Source organism: Mobula hypostoma, chromosome 7 (genome assembly GCF_963921235.1).
Source record: "Mobula hypostoma chromosome 7, sMobHyp1.1, whole genome shotgun sequence".
NCBI lineage: Eukaryota > Metazoa > Chordata > Chondrichthyes > Myliobatiformes > Myliobatidae > Mobula > Mobula hypostoma.
Genome location: NC_086103.1, coordinates 12,945,701 through 12,966,183, shown reverse-complemented (window position 1 = coordinate 12,966,183; position 20,483 = coordinate 12,945,701). Strand labels below are relative to the sequence as shown.

At 46.6% G+C, this 20,483-nt stretch overlaps 1 protein-coding gene across 5 annotated transcripts in view; it reads left to right on the top strand.

Moving 5' to 3' along the window:
• LOC134349140 (synaptopodin) overlaps positions 1–19,959 on the top strand; it is a 108,344-nt gene extending 88,385 nt beyond the window's left edge. For 4 of the 5 annotated variants that reach the window (XM_063053046.1, XM_063053044.1, XM_063053043.1 and 1 more), the window contains one exon: positions 13,154–19,959. In XM_063053046.1, coding sequence (XP_062909116.1) covers positions 13,154–13,687 — 534 coding nt within the window. In that variant the 3' untranslated portion in view covers positions 13,688–19,959. The remainder of the gene's footprint in view (positions 1–13,153) is intronic. The other variant, XM_063053047.1, reaches the window with a different exon arrangement.
• Positions 19,960–20,483: the final 524 nt, after the last annotated feature.

The window sequence follows — 20,483 nt, the reverse complement described above, 5'->3', positions numbered from 1 at the left end:
GGGTGTCAGTCTGAAAAGCTGACTATTTACTCTTTTCCGTGGATGCTGCCTGGCCTGCTGAGTTCCTCCGGCATAAGTTGTTCCGCCTTTTCCCCTCGCCGCCTCCTACGGGCTCTCCCTGCTTTTTCTTTCAGTCGGTGCCGACCCAGGCTCTCGGCTCTCAGTGTTCCCTGTGGATGCCTCTCGGCCTGCTGAGTTCGACCGGCAGATTGTGTGTCGCCCCACATTCCAGTGTCTGCCGTCTCTTGTGAAGCCACTACTCCGTCCCAGCCTCCGTCTTCTTCCCCACCCCTCCCTTCCACATATCTGACGCCTCCCCCAAGTAACTTCCCTTCGAGGCTTCCATGTAAAGAAATTTTAGAACAAGATCATCTTTATTTGTCACATGTACACGGAGTGAAATGCCACTTGTGTTGACAAATTTTCATTGAAGGGGCGCCACTGTAGCGCGTCCGCTAGCTCGATGCTACCATAGCATGGGACGTCAGGATTCGAGTTCACTTCTGGGGTTCATTGTAAGAAAGGTTTATACGCTCCTTCCTGTATACGTCAGGGTTTCCTGCCGATGCTCCGGTTTCCTCCCACAAAGGCGTACCGGTTAGCGGGTTAATTGGTCATTGTAAATTGTCCTGTGATTAGGCTGGGGTTAAATCGGTGGGTTACTGGGCAGTGTGGCTCGGAGGGCCAAGGATGTGCTGCTGGGCTTCACCAAGCTTCTGGCGCCAACAAAGCTCGCCCACAACTCACTGACCCTAACCCGTACATCTTTGGAATGTGGGATCTCTTGTAAACCATAGTGAGCTCACTGACTGAAATGGGGAAGGAAGGTGTGCAGGAATCATAGAGCCAGACAGCACAGAAACAGGCCCTTCCGTCCATCCCGACCAAACTGGCCAACTCAGCTTCACTTTGTCAGGATTCCCAACTTGGGGACAATGGACTCATCGGCTAATGGTATTGGCCCATGGTGTAAAAAAGGTTGGGAACCTCTGGTCCAAACCTTTCTACCCATATACCAGTTGATGTGCCTTTTGACTTCCCTGTCTGTGTACCTCTCCAAACACCTTTTAATCTTTCCTGTCTGTGTACCTGTCCAAACACCTTTTAACCTTTCCTGTCTGTGTACCTCTCCAAACACCTTTTAACCTTTCCTGTCTGTGTACCTGTCCAAGCACCTTTTAACCTTTCCTGTCTGTGTACCTGTCCAAACACCTTTTAACCTTTCCTGTCTGTGTACCTCTCCAAACACCTTTTAATCTTTCCTGTCTGTGTACCTGTCCAAACACCTTTTAACCTTTCCTGTCTGTGTACCTGTCCAAACACCTTTTAACCTTTCCTGTCTGTGTACCTGTCCAAACACCTTTTAACCTTTCCTGTCTGTGTACCTCTCCAAACACCTTTTAACCTTTCCTGTCTGTGTACCTCTCCAAACACCTTTTAACCTTTCCTGTCTGTGTAGCTGTCCAAACACCTTTTAATATTATGATACCTGCCTCAACCACCTCGTTCCAGATACCCATCACTCTCTGTGTGAAAAAGTTGCCCCTTAAAACCCTTTTAAATCTCTTCCCCTCTCACCTTAAACCTATGTCCTCTCGTCATACCACAGAAACAGGGCCATTCTAGTCCATGCTGAACTGGTATTCTGCCTGGCCCCACCGACCCGCACCTGGACCATAGTTCTCCATATCCCTCCCATCCAGGTACAGTACTTATCCATATTTACACCATAAGACATCGGAGCAGAATTAGGTCTGCTCTGCCATTTCGTCATACTGATCCATTCTCTCTCAACCCCAACCTCCTGCCCTCTCTCCATAAGCTTTCACTTTCACACCCTGACTGATCAAAAATCTATCAACCTCTGTCTTAAACACATTCAGTCACTTGGCCTCCGCAGCAAATTGTGACAATGAATTCCACAGATTCACCAGCCTCTGACTAAGGAAATTCCTCCTCATCTGTGTACAAAATGGACGTCCCTCTATTCAGAGGCTGAGCCCTCTGAAGCCAGGAGAATGGGGGGGGGGCGGTGAGAGAATATTTGATTCCCTTTACCTGTGGAAAAGACTGTACACACTCATTGCATCCAGACCCTCATGGTTTTATATCCCTGTGTAAGGTCACCCCTCTATCTTCAAGGAATAAAGTCCTACCCTGCTCAACTTCTCCCACCATCTCCGTCCCTCAGGTCCCGGCAACATCCTTGTAAATCTCCTCTGTGGCCTTTTGACTCCGTGTCATCTCTCCTGTAGCAAGGTGACCCAAGCTGAGCACAGACTCCAGTGTGAGAGACAGGGTTTCATATTTGGGCCAGTGAGAGGATAGGGTGGGGGTTTTGCAGGTTGCAATTTTGTGAATGAACAACATTAAATTATGTGCAAGGTTTGGGGTCCGACCTGTTCAGGATCTGGAACTTGTAGCAGTGTCCCCCAAACTTTTGCAGTCATTGTGACCCTGGAGTAAATGTATTTCTGCTTGACTTGCTGGGTAATTCACTCTGCTAAAAACCCTTCATCTTGCTTTTTATTCTCTTTCTGTAATTTACTGAATATTTTGCAATGAATTGTGATTCTGTTCCTCTTGGGTTCTTGACTAGTCAGGGTGTCAGATGTTATGGGGAGAAGATAGGAGAATGGGATTGAGAAGGATAATAAATCAGCCATGATGTGGGCCGAATAGCCCAATTCTACGCCTGTGGCTTGTGGCCTTATCGGTTTCTCCTGTAATCTATAAATTCTACTGTACCTCATTTGGATTGTACTCTGCACTTTAATAAAGCTATTTCTTTCAATCTCTCTCTCTCTCTCTCTCACTTCCTGTCCTCTTCGTGTCTATCGGCCTCATTCACAACCTAATGACTTTTACTCCAAGAGCTCTCTCTCTCTTGCTCACTATCACATTCCCTTTCCACAGTGACTCTGCAACAGAAAATGAAAAGATATTAAGGATAGGGGATGAGGGAAAAGACTGGTGGTCGTGGTTGAGGTGCAGAATCAGTTTTGATATCTGATATGGCGCTGGTGACGTTCCATGGTGACGGCGCTGTAGTATATGTTGTGAAATATGTTACTTTGTGGCAGCAATACATAATTTAAGAATCTATAAATTGCAATAAGAAAGATGTATAAAGTGAAATTATAAATGGAAAAAGAGAGCAAAAGAAAAAAATTAGTGAGCTAGTGTACATGGGTCCTTTGTCCATTCAGAAATCTGGATGGCAGAGGGGAAGAAGCTGTTCCTGAATCATTGAGTGTGTATCTTCAGGCTCCTGTAGCCCCTCCCTGATGGTAGCAATGAGAAGAGGGCATGTCCTGGGTGGTGGGGGTCCTTAATGACAGACGCTGCCTTTGTGAAGACACTGTTTCGTAGTTACTGTTCTCACTACTCACCAGGGCGAAAAAAGGACTGGATGGTAAAGTCAAGGATGTGAAAGGTCTGCTTTAAATTGGTGAATTGGTTTATTATTGTCACACGTACCAAGATTCTGTGAGAAGCTTGTCGTGCACACTGTTCATACAGATCAGATCATTACACAGGGCATTGAGGTAGAACAAGGGAAAACAATAACAGAATGCAGAATAAAGTGTCACAGTTACAGAGAGAGTGCAGTGCAGACGGACAATAAGGTGCAAGGTCACAACGAGGTAGATTGTGAGGTCAAGAGTCCACCTTGTCACTCAATAGTCTTACAACATCAAGGTCATAACAAGGTCAAGTGCGTGTGTCCCCTCAAACAGCTGTACCTCCTCTCTGATGGTATTATATTAATGAGAAGAGGAGGTCCTGGATGGGCAGGGTCCTTCACGACTGCTGCCACCTTCTTGAGGCATCTCATTTTGGAGATGCCCCTGGTGGTGGGAAGGGTTGTGCCCATGATGGACTGACTGAGTTTACAGCCTCTGCAGCTGTGCTGTGGCCCCCTCCGCACCAGACGGTGGTGCAACCGGTCAGAATGCTCTCCACCGTACCCTTGTAGAAATTTGCTCGGGTATTCGGCATCATATCATCACATGTTCTTTAACTCCTAATGAAGGAGAGCTACTTGTTGTGGTTCGGTGCTCAAGAAGATAGTGTGTAAAGCTCGACAGAGGTCTCAGGAAAATTACAAAGCTCAAAGTAAATTTATTATCAAATTTATAGGGCTTTGACCAGTGGCCAATCCAGATATCGGAAGTTAGGAGAGGAAGGGACTTCAGTCAGGTCCACAGCCCGAGGATAAAGAAAGGCAGGGGCAAGTGCAGCGGCCATCATTGCATAGTCAGAGTCGTGACCTTAAGGCTTTAGCCCTCAAGTGTCTTTCACAGAAAGGCAGTTCTCTCAGAGAAAGTGAAGGAAAGAAAAGCTCAAACTCTTTTCCTTCTTTATATCTGCCCAGCTCAGACAGTAGAGATGCCAGGCAGGATAGTGAAACGCTCTTCCTGTGGGATGTGGGGAGACAGGGAGACCTCCGGTGTCCCTGATGACTACAACTGTGAAAACTGCTTCCAGCTGCAGCTTCTAACAACCCGCGTTAAGGAGCCTGAACTGGAACTGGATGAATTCCAGATCATTTGGGAGGCTGAGGGGGTGATAGATAGGATATATAGAGAGGTAGTTACACACAAGGTGCAGGACACAGGAATCTGGATGACAGTCAGGTAGGGGAAGGGGGTTAAGGAGCCAGTGCAGAGTACCCCTGTGGCCATACCCTCAACAACAGGTAAGAACGAGATTCTTGGATGGCATATTGCCTCCCATGTGCCAGGGTCTGGGATATCTCGGACTGAGTCCTCAGCATCCTTAAGTAGGAGGGTTAATATGTTCTATGTAGGTACCAATGACATGGGTGGGACGAGTGACGAGATTCTGCATAGGGAGTTAGGATTGCTACATGTACCATGCGCTAGTGAGGCCAGAACTAGGAAGGTTATACAGTTTAAATCATGGCTAAGGAGTTGGTGTAGGAGGGAGGGCATAAGATTTTTGGATCATCGGGCTCTCTTCCAGGGAGGGTGGGACCTGTATGGAAGGGACAGTTTGCACACTGAACTGGATGGGGACTAATATTCTAGTGGGAAGGTTTGTTAATACTGCACGGTGGGGTTTAAACTAGAGTTGCAGGGGAATGGGAACCAGAAAGCCAGAACAGTTAGTGGGGAGGTTGTGGAGGCAGATGTTGGTAAGACCTCAGACAAAGTTAGGAATCAAAAGGTTGAGCATGGTGTGACTAGTGTCCTGAGCTGCCTGTATTTCAATGCAAAAAGTATCGCAGGAAAGGCAGATGATAGTGCTGAAGATGAGGTAGCTGGTTTACAAACCAGGCAATGTGTAGTGAGGAGAGGCTGTTTATAGGGCAAAATTGCAGTCAACAGGATGAGTTGCAACGTAAAAGGTGGACAGAATCAGGAAGGGTGAATACAGGACTGAAGGTGTTGTATCTGAATGCTTACAGAGTATGGATTAAGGTACAGAACTTGTAGCATAGTTAAAAGATTGGCAGCTATCATGTTGTAGGCATCACTGAGTCATGGCTGAAAGATTGTAGCTAGGACTTTAATGGTCAAGCATACACATTGTATCGAATGGGCAGGCAGGAAGGCAGAGGGGGTGGCATTGCTCTGTTGGTAAAAAGTGAACTCAAATCATTAATAAGAGGTGATGGGTCGGAAAATCAAATTGGTACTGGATTACAAGAAGGAGAATTTTAAGCGTGCCTACAAGATGACTTTTTAGAGCAGCCTGTGGTTGAGCCCACTAGAGGATTAGCTATTCTGGATTGGTTGTTGTGCAATGAACCAGAATTGATTAGAGAACTTAAGGTAAAAGAAACTTTAGGGGAAAGTAATCATAATATGATCAAATTCATCCTGAAATTTGAGAATAGGAGAAGCTAAAGTCAGATGTATCAATATTATGGTGGAGTAAAGGGAATTACAGAGGCATGAGAGAGAAGTTGGCCAGAAATGGCAAAGAACACTGGCAGGGATGATGGCAGAGCAGCAATGGCTGGAATTTCTGGAAGCAATTTGGAAGGCACAGGATATATACATCCCACAGAGGGTGAAGTATTCTAAAGGAAAGATGACACAACCATGGCTAACAAGAGAAGTCAAAGCCAACATGAAAGCCAAAGAGAGGGCATATAAGAGAGCAAAAATTAGTGGGAAGTTAGAGGATTGGGAAGCTTTTAAAAATCAACAGAAGTCATTAAAAAGGGAAATATGGAATATGAAAGTAAGCTGACTAATAATATTAAAGATGATGCCAAGAGTTTTTTCAGATACATGAGGTGCAAAAGAGAGGCAAGAGTCGACTTTTGGACCACTGGAAAGTGATGCTGAAGAGGTAGTAATGGGGGGGGGGGTACGAGGAAATGGTGGACAAACTGAATAAGTATTTCACATCAGTCTTCACTATGGAAGACACTAGCAGTATGGTGGATGTTCCAAGTGTCGGTGCATGAAGTGTGTGAAGTTACCATAATTAGACAGAAGGTTCCTGGAAAACTAAAAGGTCTGAGGGTAAATAAGTCACCTGGACCAGGTGGTGTACACCCCAGGTTTCTGAAAAAAACCTGGTGGCTGAAGAGATTGTGGCGGCATTGGTAATGATCTTTCAAGAATCATTAGATTCTGGAGTGATTCTAGAAGACTGGAAAATTGCAAATGTCACTCCACTCTTCAAGAAGGAGAAAAGCAGAAGAAAGGAAACTATAGGCCAGTTAGTCTGACCTCAGTGGCTGGAAAGATGTTGGAGTTGATTATTAAGAATGAGGTCTCAGGGTACTTGGAGGCACATGATAAAATAGGCCGTGGTCAGTATGTCTTCCTCAAGGGAAAATCTTGCCTGACAAATTTGTTGGAATTCTTTGAAGAAATAACAAGCAGGATAGACAAAGAAGAATCAGTCCTTCGACAAGGTGCCACACATGAGGCTGCCTAACAAACTACGAGCAGGAAAGAACCTGGCATGGGTAAAGCAGTGGCTGATTGCCAGGAGGCATAGAGTGGGAATAAAGGGAGAATTTTCTGGTTGGCTTCCGGTGACTAGCGGTGTTCCACAGGGGTGTGTGTTGGGACTGATTTTTTTCACATTGTGTGTCAATGATTTGGATTATGGTGAGCCCTCACCTGGAGTATTGCGAGCAGATTTGGACCCCATATCTTAGAAAGGATGTGCTGAAACTGAAGAGGGTTCAAAAGAGGTTCACAAAAATGATTCCACTTTGGAATAGTTTGTCATATGAAGAGCGATTGATGGCTCTGGACCTGTATTCACTGGAATTCAGAAGAATGAGGGGTGACCTCATTGAATCTTTTGAATGGTGAAAGACCTTGATAGGGTGGATGTGGAGAGGTTGTCTCCTATGGTGGGAGAATCTAAGACCAGAGCATACAGCCTCAGAACAGATGGGCATCCTTTCAGAAGGGAGATGAGGATGAATTTCTTCAGCCAGAGAGTGGTGAATCTATGGAATTCTTTGCCACAGGCAGCTGTGGAGGCCATGTCTTTATCTGTATATATAAGGCAGAGGTTGCTATATTATTGATTGGACAGGACATAGAAACATATAGAAATATAGAAAATAGGTGCAGGAGTAGGCCATTCGGCCCTTCGAGCCTGCACCACCATTTATTATGATCATGGCTGATCATCCAACTCAGAACCCCGCCCCAGCCTTCCCTCCATACCCCCTGACCCCCGTAGCCACAAGGGCCATATCTAACTCCCTCTTAAATATAGCCAATGAACTGGCCTCAACTGTTTCCTGTGGCAGAGAATTCCACAGATTCACCACTCTCTGTGTGAAGAAGTTTTTCCTAATCTCGGTCCTAAAAGGCTTCCCCTCTATCCTCAAACTGTGGCCCCTCGTTCTAGACTTCCCCAACATTGGGAACAATCTTCCTGCATCTAGCCTGTCCAATCCCTTTAGAATTTTATACATTTCAATCAGATCCCCCCTCAATCTTCTAAATTCCAACGAGTACAAGCCCAGTTCATCCAGTCTTTCTTCATATGAAAGTCCTGCCATCCCAGGAATCAATCTGGTGAACCTTCTTTGTACTCCCTCTATGGCAAAGATGTCTTTCCTCAGATTAGGGGACCAAAACTGCACACAATACTCCAGGTGTGGTCTCACCAAGGCCTTGTACAACTGCAGTAGTACCTCCCTGCTCCTGTACTCGAATCCTCTCGCTATAAATGCCAGCATACCATTCGCCTTTTTCACCGCCTGCTGTACCTGCGTGCCCACTTTCAATGACTGGTGTATAATGACACCCAGGTCTCGTTGCACCTCCCCTTTTCCTAATCGGCCACCATTCAGATAATAATCTGTTTTCCTATTTTTGCCACCAAAGTGGATAACTTCACATTTATCCACATTAAATTGCATCTGCCATGAGTTTGCCCACTCACCCAACCTATCCAAGTCACCCTGCATCCTCTTAGCATCCTCCTCACTGCTAACACTGCCGCCCAGCTTCGTGTCATCCGCAAACTTGGAGATGCTTCATTTAATTCCCTCATCCAAGTCATTAATATATACTGTAAACAACTGGGGTCCCAGCACTGAGCCTTGCGGTACCCCACTAGTCACCGCCTGCCATTCTGAAAAGGTCCCGTTTATTCCCACTCTTTGCTTCCTGTCTGCTAACCAATTCTCCACCCACACCAGTACCTTACCCCCAATACCGTGTGCTTTAAGTTTGCACACTAATCTCCTGTGTGGGACCTTGTCAAAAGCCTTTTGAAAATCCAAATATACCACATCCACTGGTTCTCCCCTATCCACTCTACTAGTTACATCCTCAAAAAATTCTATGAGATTCGTCAGACATGATTTTCCTTTCACAAATCCATGCTGACTTTGTCCGATCATTTCTCCGCTTTCCAAATGTGCTGTTATCACATCCTTGATAACTGACTCCAGCAGTTTCCCCACCACCGACGTTAGGCTAACCGGTCTATAATTCCCCGGTTTCTCTCTCCCTCCTTTTTTAAAAATTGGGGTTACATTAGCCACCCTCCAATCCTCAGGAACTAGTCCAGAATCTAACGAGTTTTGAAAAATTATCACTAATGCATCCACTATTTCTTGGGCTACTTCCTTAAGCACTCTAGGATGCAGACCATCTGGCCCTGGGGATTTATCTGCCTTCAATCCCTTCAATTTACCTAACACCACTTCCCTACTAACATGTATTTCGCTCAGTTCCTCCATCTCACTGGACCCTCTGTCCCTTACTATTTCTGGAAGATTATTTATGTCCTCCTTAGTGAAGACAGAACCAAAGTAATTATTCAATTGGTCTGCCATGTCCTTGCTCCCCATAATCAATTCACCTGTTTCTGTCTGCAGGGGACCTACATTTGTCTTTACCAGTCTTTTCCTTTTTACATATCTATAAAAGCTTTTACAGTCCGTTTTTATGTTCCCTGCCAGTTTTCTCTCATAATCTTTTTTCCCCTTCCTAATTAAGCCCTTTGTCCTCCTCTGCTGAACTCTGAATTTCTCCCAGTCCTCAGGTGAGCCACTTTCTCTGGCTAATTTGTATGCTTCTTCTTTGGAATTGATACTATCCCTAATTTCTCTTGTCAGCCACGGGTGCACTACCTTCCTTGATTTATTCTTTTGCCAAACTGGGATGAACATGAAGGGTTAAGAGGAGAAGGCAGGATACTGGGGCTGAGAGGAAAATTGGATTAGTCGCGATGAAGTGGCAGAGCAGACTCGATGGGCCAAATGGCCTAATTCTTCAAATACCTAATGGTCTTATGGTCTTACATATATGTCACCATATACAACCTGGAGGTATGTTTTCTTGCAGGCATACTCAGTAAGTTCAAGAACCACAATAGAATCAGTGAAAGACCGCATCCAACAGGACAAACAACCAATGTGCAAAAGACAACAAAAATAGTGATAATCAATAGCAATAAATATCGAGAACGTGAGATGAAGAGTCCTTGAAACTGAGTCCTTAGGTTAGGGAACAGTTCACTGATGGGGCGAGTGAAGCTGACTGAAGTTGTCTCTCTGGTTCAAGAGCCTGATGGTTGAGGGGTAATGACTGTTGCTGAACCCGATGGTGCGGGTCCTGAACTTCCCATATCTTCTTCCCAATGGCAGCAGCAAGAAGAAACCTATCCATTTGTCCATTTTAGACTGAGATAATATGGGGCCTCAGTGTCCTCTCCCACACAGAGCTGTGGGTGCAGTCACGGCTAAACCCATTAAGGGCTGAGGCTGTCAGATATCGAGGATACTAGACCAAGCAAGAAAGTGGAGTTGGACGGCAGCTTGTGCACTTACTTACAAATGCTTGAAAGAAGAGCTGAAGTTAATCACTGGGTCTAGAAAGCCTGTCATAACATCCTGACTGGCCAGTTGTAACCTCCACATTCACAGAACATTCAGCTGGTGGTGTCATGGCTTTGCACGGGACTGCATGGCAGGTGGTCCTAGTTGGAGTCCGGCTGGTTCCTTGCAGCTTTCCACCCATGCTGGGCTGAGTGTCGAGCGAGCAACTCAGCCTCATAAAAAACAGACAAAAATACCACAGAAACGGCAAGATTGCCACCTGATGTGCCGCAAGCGCGGAATGGAACAACAACAACTCATGGAACACAGAACACTACAGCACAGTACAGGCCCTTCAGCCCGCAATGTAGTGCTGACCTTTAAACCTACTCCAAGAAAAATCTAACCCTTCCCTCCCACATAGCCCTCCATTTTTCTGTCACCCATGTGCCGATCTAAGAGTTTCTTAAATGTCCCTAATGTATCTGCCTCTACCACCACCCCTGGCAGTGTGTTCCACACACCCAGCACCCTATAGATATCTCTGACATTCCCCCTGTACTTTCCTCCAATCACCTTAAAATTTTGCCATTTATGTACATCAGCCGTTTCTGCCATGGGAAAAGGTCTCTGGATAGCCAGTCATATGTTGAGAAATCTGCTGTTTTGAGGCAGCAGTACAGAGTGATACATAAAATTACTATGAATTACAAAATAAATAGGGCAGAAAAAGATAGGGATCATGTTTTCATGGATAGTTCAGAAATCTGATAACGGAGTGGAAGAGACTGTTCCTGGACCATTGAGTGTGGGTCTTCAGGCTCCTGTAGCTCCTCCCTGATGGTCATTAATGAGAAGAGGGAATTACCCAGATAAAACCTCTAAGATCCCTGTCTTCAGTTTCCAGGGATCGATGCTCAAATTTTCTGCTTCTCTACCTCACTTATAAGTCCTTGTCAAAATCGGAACAAGCCTTTGGTCATCAGCTTAAACATCTCCTCACATGGCTCAGCCCCAGTGTTTGCCTGTCAGTAACAAGAAGAGGGTCAGTAAGGTGGTTGAAAAACACACATAGGATGTTGTCCCTTCACTATCTGAGGCTGAGAATATCAGAGCAAGAAGGTTACCCTAGTTGCACATCAGCTTTTGCACAGCCCACAGTTCTGGTCACCACGCTACAGGAGAGATGAGGTTGATTAGAGGGGATGCAGAGGAGTTTTACAAGGATCTAATCAATGTCTAGAAAGAGGAACGATTGGAGAGGCGGAGATTGTTTGGAACTGAGAGGGCTGAGGGAAGACCTGATGGAGTTGTGTAAAATTATGAGGGGCGCAGGTGGAGAAAATGGGCAGATTTGGGTGGAGAGGTGGCAGCTGAAGTTTAATGTGAGGCGTTGCACTTCAACAGCAAAGGGGCCTTGGGGTCCAAGTCCACAGCTTGCTGAATGTGGCCATAGAAGTTGATAGGGTGATAAGGAAAGCACATGACATGCTTGTCTTCCTTAGTGCGGGCATTGAGTATAAGAGTCAGGAAGTCGTGTTATGGCCAAACTTTGGATAGGCTTTCACATAGAGTATTGTGTGCAATTCTGGTCACCCCGGTACAGGAAGGACATCGAGGCTTGGAGAGACTGAAGAAGAGATTTACCAGGATGCTGCCTGGATTGTGTACAGTTCCGCTCGCCCCGCTATAGGAAGGACATCGAGGCTTGGAGAGACTGAAGAAGAAGTTCACCAGGATGTTGCCTGGATTAGAGGGCATGTGCAATAATGAGAGGTTGGATAAACTTGGCGCAGCTGGGTGGAGATCTGATAGAGGTCTAAGATACAGTGGAAAATTGCTCTTGCATAGTGCTCAGATCAGATCGTTACACAGTACATTGAGGTAGAACAAGGTAAAACAATAACAGTGCAGAATAAGGTGTTCAGGACGGTGCAGTAACATAGTAGTTGGGGTAACGCTTTACAGCGCGATGGCTGTAAGATTGAGGTTCAATCCTGCCACTGTCTGTAAGGAGCTTGTCTGTTCTCCCTGTGACCGTGTGGGTTTCCTCTGGGTGCCCCGGTTTCCTCCCACAGTCCAAAGGCATATGGTTAGGCTTAGTAGAATGTGGGCATGCTATGTTGGCGTCAGAAATGTGGCGACATTTATGGGCTTCCCCCGGCATATCCTCAGCACAACTGATGCACTTCACTGTATGTTTCAGTGTTTTGATGTGCACGTGACAAATAGGGTTCATCTTTAAAGAGTAAAAATTACCAAAAAAGTGCAGTTCAGGTAAATCTCAGGTGCAAGATCATAATGAGGTAGATTGTGAGGCCAAGAGTCCATCTTATTATACCAGAAGTCCGTTTGAGAGTCTGACAACAGTGGGATAGAGGTTGTCCTTGTGCCTGGTGGAACGTGCTTTCAGCCTTTTCTATCATGATTGACTGTAAAGAGTTTTGTTAACTTGGTTTGTTATTGTAGACTGTTCATACAGAGCAGATCATTACACGGTGCATTGAGGTAGAACAAGGGAAAACAATAACAGAATGCAGAATAGAGTGTTACAGTTACAGAGAAAGTGCAGTGCAGGCAGACAATAAGGTGTGAGATCATAATGAGGTAGATTGTGAGACCAAGAGTCCATCTTATCGTACCAGAGGTCTGTTCAATAGTTTGATAACAGTGGGGTAGAAGCTGTCCTTGATCCTGGTGGGACGTGCTTTCAGGCTTTTGTATCTTCTGCCTGATTATGCTGGTTGGTTTACTAAGGCCGTGAGAAGTTTAAAAGGGGAGGCTTGTTCCTGTGATGTCCATAGAACAGGTCTTTGCTCTGTTTGTAAGTGGAATTAGGAGATCTAATGTCTTCTTTCCTTCTCCCAGCAGGGATGGACATCTCCAGTGACTCCACCCTGGAAGACCACCATCATTCAGAGAACCAGCATCCCTAGGCCCTACCTGGAGACCATCCAGCCTGACCGGGCAAGCGATTCCACTCCGCAGAGTCCCCAGACCCCCTCCTACTCACTGCCACCCAATAGCTGCACCCCACCCACTGAGCAAGCGCCTGGCCCGAGCGAGGGCCAGCGACTGAAGGACCTGCTGGCCAAGAACGTGGTCAGCGCCGCCCGCCGCAAGAAGCTGAGCAGATCGGCCACCTCCCCCGGCAGCCCGTCGGAGATTCTCTCCCCCTTCAGCCCTCGCAGTGACTGCCTGTCGCCCCTCACCACCCCGCCCTCGCCCGGCTCTCCCTCCCCCACCGCCAACGTCCGCTCCCCGCTCCGGCTCTACCGTCGCTCCCTGACCGACTCTGAATTCTCACTGGGGCCAGAGGGCTCCGGACCCCGGTCCCCTGGCTACCACAACTTCTGCCCCAGGGGGTGGACAGGGAGCAGGGTGAGGCAGAGTGAGCAGTGATTAAAACACTGCCCCCACCCCCTGGAGAGATGGAGATGCACAGTGGGGACGGAATAGATGTCAGGCGGTGAAGCGAGGCTAAGGGATCGGCTTACTGGGGCACAGGCTGCTGACAGCAGCTTGCCAGGTTCCTTTGTCCTTGGCCAGTCTTTCATGTTGTCGCCAGGTGTTACCTATTTTCTCCTTCCTCTCCCAGGGACGAGGTTCTTCGGTCTTCTGTTGGCATTTCTGTCGCACTGGGTTACCGGATGGGGGTCGCCAGCCTTTTGCCCAACCCTCGTCCGTTCACAGCCGGGACTTGGGACCGTCTGTGTCGGGGTTCCAGAGGAGTGGGATCTGACACCAAACCAGACCACGCTAGAGGGTGCACGCTAAGGCAGGCAGCGTCCACGGAGGCAGGCCCAGGAGGGAGCAGACTTGGAAATCGGGCGTGCTTTAAGTGGCTGTGATCGTCCGTTACAGGGCAGAGAACGGGAGATCTAGATGGCAGAATGAGTGAAGAGGAGCTTATTGAGGGAGGGCAGTGAAGGCGTGTTTATCCCATCCGAACTTCCCTAAGGAGGCAAAATAGAAGAGGGTCAGTGAAGACGAGAAGGGAACCATTGGATTTGGGTTATTGGTCATGTACCAAGATACAGTGAAAAGCTTGTCTTTAGCACACTGTTTATACAGATAGGGTGGTTGAGAAGGTGTATGAGACACTTGCCTTTGTTAGTCAAGGCGCTGAGTTCAAAAGCTGCAAGTTCTGTTGCAGCTTTATAAAACTCCAGGTAGGCCACATCTGGACTATTGCATACAGTTCTGGTCGCCACGTTATAGGAAGGATGTCGAGGCTTCGGAGAGGGTGCAGAGGAGGTTTACCGGGATGCTGTCTGGATTAGAGGTCATGGGCTAAACGCGAGGTTGGACAAACTTGGGTTGTTTCCGCTGGAGTTGCGGAGGCTGAGGGAGATCAGATAGAGGTTTATAAGATTATGAGAGACATAGATAGAGTGGACAGACAGTATCTTTTTCCCAGGGTTGATATGCCTAATACCAGAGGGGATGTATTTAAGATGAGAGGGGGTAATTTCAAAGGAGATGTGAGGGGCAAGTTTTTTTCACACAGAGAGTAGTGGGTGCCTGGAGTGCACGGCCTAGAATGGTGGCAGAGGTTGAAACATTAGAAACTTTTAAGAGGCGTTTAGATGGGCACCTGGATGTGAGGGAAATAGAAGAATACGGACATTGTGTAGGCAGAGGGAGTAGTTTATTTACTAATTTAAGTGGTTCAGCACAACAATGAGGACTAGAAGGACTGTTCCTGTACCTGTTCTATGTGTCTGGTGTTCTAGATCAGATCACGACACAGTGCATTGAGGTAGAACAAGGTAAAACAGTAACAGGACGCGGAATAAAGTGTCACAGGGAGAGTGCAGTGCAGGCAGACAATAAGATGCAAAGTTGATTTTGAGCTGGAGTCCATCTATAATTGGCATTGATTCATTATTGTCGCGTGCTGAGACACGGTGCATTGGGATAACAGAGAACAGGACAGACTCCTCAGCCTACAAGTTTGTAGTTCAGTTAGTTGAGCTCACCACCCCTTCTGGGCCACAGGCCGCTGACAGCAGCTCGACAGTGTCCCCTGTCCTGGGTCAGTCTTTCACGTTGTCCCCGGGTGTGGTCCATCTTCTCCTTGCACTCATAGGGATGAGGTCTTCAGAGCTTCTGCTGTCGTTTCTGCAGCACGGGGGTTTTACAGAATGGGATTATTAGCCCCATGTCCAACCCTTCTCCTTTCGCTGCCAGGCTTGCGACCGTCCATAGCAGAGTTTCAGAATGTGCCAACCTGTTAACCTACGTGCCTACCATGGGCAAACCAATTCTGAATCCACGCCGCCGAGTTTCCCTGCACCCCATGCCTCCTGACCTTCTGAATGGGGAAACTTATAAAACACCCGATTAAAATCCGTCTACACCATATCCACTGCTCTACCTTCATCAATGTGCTTTATCGCGTCCTCACAGAAATCAATCAGGCTCATGAGGCATGACCTGCCCCTCACAAAGCCAAGCCGTCTATCCCGAATCAGACAATGCTTCTCCAAATGCTCGTAAGTCCTGCCTCTAAGAATTCACTCCAATACTTTGCCCACCACTGAAGTAAGACTCTCTGGTCTGTAATTCCCTGTGTTGTCCCTACTTCCTTTCTTGAACAAAGGAATAACATTTGCCATCCTCCGATCATCTGGTACGACTCCTGTGCTTATCATCTGTACTGCTCATACAGATCAGATCATTACACAGTGCATTGAGGTAGAACAAGGTAAAACGATAACAGAATGCAGAATAAAGTGTTCCAGTTACAGAGAAAGTGCAGTGCAGGCAGACAACAAGGTGTATGCACACTGGGAGAGGCAGGAAACCAGGAATTAAACTGCCAGAAACACTCAGCGGAGAGGGACAGCATTTTTAGCTAGGTTGAATTCCTAACCATGTCATAGGAGCATAATTAGGCCATTTGGCCAATTGAGTCTGCTCCACCATTTCACTGTGGTTGGTATAGAACCCCTCTCAAGTCCATTCTACTGCACTATTAGTCCCTCTACCACCCCAGGCATTTGCTGCCCGCCCCACTGCCATTTTCTGGAGGGTGCTTTGTGATTACTTGTCCGGACCCCTCCAACGAAACCTCACAAACCCACCAAAGATGCCAAGGACGAAGGCAGCAGATGCATTGGAAAATCCACCCCCAACCCTCCCACAGTACCAGTTTCATAAGATCATAAGACGTAGGAGCAGGATTAGGCCATTCATCCCAAATAGTCTGCTCTGCCATTCCATCATGGCTGATTTATTATCCCTCTCAACCCATTTCCCTGCCGTCTCCATGTACCTATCAGCCTCTGCTTTGAATATACTCACCGACTTGGTCTCCACAACTGCCTGTGGCAATAAATTCCACAGATTCACCTCCAGGTCCCGGACTGTCCTGGCTCGGAAGTGCATTACTGTCCCTCTCTCCCTATTAGCACTGAGCCTAAATCATGGGCCTCCCTCCCCATTAGCACTGAGCCTAAATCGTGGAACTCCCTCCCCATTAGCACGTGGGGGATAGGCACCTTCCTCAGAAGGACCATAGTGGTTCAAGATGGCAGCTCACCTCTCCTGCCCCACCCACCTCTGCAATGGTTATGGGTGAAAAATTATTATTAGTGATTCTTGATACTCAGAAAAAGGCGCAAAAGTACCTTGTACTAAAGATCACCGGCTCTATTTCACCTTGGACCCCGATCACCAGTGCTTTAATTCTGGAGGACCGTTCTCCTTAAGGTTTTCATTCAGTTCTTGCCTTACTGACCATCAGTAAACCACTGACCACCCCCTCCTCTACCTCTCCTATCACCACTTCCCTCGCCTGCCCTTGGCCACTGCTCTGCTTTACACAGGCCCATAACGTTGTGCCAATCTGTTAACCTATTCCAAGATCACTCCTCTGTGACAAGGTGATGGATCACCTTTGGCTGAAGCACTCCCCTATGACCAGACAAGTGGACACCCAGGATTAAATTCAGTCGAAATCCTTTGCAGAAAGGGCCAGTTTTGGGGAACCTTGGCTACACAGCTATAAGGAGGTTTCCCATGTTACTGGAGACACAAGGGATGGAAGATGCTGGGATCTGGAGTGGTGAATGTGGAGGAATTCGGCTGACTCTGTCATGATGATCCCAAAGCTGGCGGAAAAGTGGGAGGGTTGGGCATGTGGTTAGCAAACCCATCCCATGAAAACCCAGAGCTACAGAGACACCAGCAGAAGCTCTAAAAGCATCATCTCTGGGAGAGGAAGGAAAGGCCAAGAAGATGGACTACACCTGGAGACAACGTGAAAGACCGCTCCAGGACAGAGGATTCTGGAGGGCTGCTGTCAATGGCCTACGCTCAAGTAGGGGTGATGGGCTCAGAAGCAGAAGAAGAAGAAGGAGGAGGAGGAGGAACTCAATGGCTTGACCAGCGTTGGTGGGAGGAAAGGAACGTTCGACCTTTCGGGTTCTGCAATTGCCTCATGGAGTGGCGTGATCACAGCAGAAGATCCCGTAATGTTTGCTCTTTGTGAGTGTTTATTGACAGGTTCCTCTCCGTAAGGTTTAAAGCAGTAAGTTCCCAATGCTTTTTAATGCCTTGGACCCCTACCATTAACTGGGGGAATCCCTGGCTTAGAAGGATATAACCCATTCGCTGGCAAATAGGACTACCTGAGGTTAACGTCTCGGTTTTGTTTTAAGAGACAGCAAGCTGTTAACCTGAGCCAGGTGATTTACCTGTGTTCAGCCCATGCATCTTTACACTAGGGGTTCACACCCTGGTGTCTACAGACCCCTTGGTTAATGGTAGGGGTCCATGGCATAAAACAAGGTTGGAAACCCCTACTCTTAACCTTCCCTATCTCTGTATCCTTCCAAACTTGTACCCATCTCTGCCACTTCCTCTGGCCACTCATTCCATCTACCCACCACCCACCACCCTCCGAGTAAAAAAAAGTTCAAATTTAAAGTCGAGTTTATTGTAATGCGCTCAAGTGCAAGGCCATATAGTAGCATAGCGGTTAACGTAACACTTCACAGCGCCTGCAATTGGAGTTCAATTCTCCCTGCTGTCTGTATGTTCTCCCTGTGACCGCGTGGGTTTCCTCCGGGTGCTCTGGTTTCCTCCCACAGTCCAAAGATGTACGGGTCAGGGTTAGTGAGTTGTGGACGTGCTATGCTGGTGCCAAGTGGCGACCTTTGCGGGCTGCCCCCAACATACTCCCAGATGGTGTTGGTTGTTGATGCAAACGATGCATTTCACTGTAAGTTTTGATGTAAATGTGACAAATAAAGCTAATCTTTAATCTTTAACCAAAGGTACAAAACATGGGTTGCAAACCATTTGATGCACATCTGAATCCAGGCAAATGACAAAGTGTCACAGTGGCTAGTGTTTCTACAACGTACCACCAGTGACCTAGGTTCAGTCTTGGCCTCTGGCGCTCAGTGTGAGTGTGTGTGAGTGTGGAGTCTGCATGTTCTCTCTATGACCTGGTGTGTCAGTTTTCTCCCACATCCTAAAGATTAGTGGATATGCCACTGGAATTGGAATTGGTTTATTATTGTCACATGTACTGAGATACAGTGAAAAGCTTGTCTTGCACATTGTTCATACAGATCAGATCATTACACAGTGCACTGAGGTAGAACAAGGGAAAACAATAACAATGCAAAATAAAGTGTCACAGTTACAGAGTAAGTGCACTGCAGGCAGACAATAAGGTGCAAGATTGTGAGGTCCATCTTATTGTGTTAAAGGTCTGTTCAAGAGTCTGATAACGGTGGGGTAGAAGCTGTCCTTGGGCCTGGTGGGACGTGCTTTCAGGCTTTTGTATCTTCTGCCCGATGGGAGAGGGGTGGAGAGAACCAAGAGGAAAAAAATATTCAAAAGGGAGTCGGTGCCAAATGAGTGAGCATGGGTAAGAGACTACACAGGAAAGAGAGGAGAATGGGATTGGCGGGTACTAGTATGGCTTGAATGGACTGCAAGTAATGTAGACCAAGACTGGTTTTAATTTATAATTTCTGTAAGGACTGAATTCTAACATGATTGACTCCAGGCTACGTTTTGTGATTGTCAGTACTGAATGGAATCTGGTTATCAATGGTCTAAAATAGGGCGTCATGGTAGTACAGCAGTTAGCGCAACACTATTACAGTGTGGGGCATTTCAGAGTTCAATTCCAGCGTCCTCTGTGAGGAGTTTGTACGTTCTCCTCATGACCGTGTGGGTTTCCTCCAAGTGCTCCAGTTTCCTCCCACAGTCCAAAGACGTACCAGTTAGTAGGTTAATAGATCATTGTAAATTGTCCTGTGATTAGGCTAGGATTAAATCGCTGGCTTGCTTGGCAGGGCGGCTCGTTGGCCACGCTGTATCTCTAAATAAAAGTGTGCACCTGAAGGTATATTAAACAAACAATGCATTGTGGGTAATGGAAGCAAAGGGCAAAAACCCTGTTCTTCTTAACAAGCACTCCAATGTTAGATTTAACCGTTCTGAAATCAGCCTTTTTTAACTTGTCACTGCACAATATACACCTTTAATCCTGCTTTCTCCATTTGAGATGTAACATGTACACTTACCACATCAAACTTTACTGTCTACGCACCTTATTGTCTAGCAGATTTGGAATTATAAAAGATTGCAAACATTTTTATATGTAAGTGAAATGCTCTGGTATATATATATAAACTTATGGATGTGAACTGGTTTAATGTGGTCTAAATTTCTTCCTGTGATGTTTCAAAGTAACTCCCAGTTAATCACTACTTTTGAACTGATTTCACATCTCCCTGGATGCAGGTTCGATCGCAATCTCAAAAGGACTAGAATGTAATGAGAGTTTTTCTCTGGGGCAGGATGGCTAGCACAATGCTTTATAGTACAGGCAGCCTGGGTTCAATTCCCACCGCAGCCTGTAAGGAGTTTGTACATTCTCTGCATGTTCCAGTTCCCTTCCACAGTCCAAAGACATACTGGTTGGCAAGTTAACTGGCCTGTGATTAGGCGAGGGTTAAATCTGGAGTGCTGGATGGCACGGTTTGAAGAGCTGGAAGGGGCTTTTCCATGCTGTATCTCAATAAATACCGAGCCTATAAAAAGTATTTGTCCCCCTTAGGAGTTTTCATGTTTTATTGTTTTACAAAATTGAATCACGGTGCATGTAATTATTTTGTGTTTATATTTGTAAGTAATTTAGATCACTTTGTAGAGATCTGTTTTCACTTTG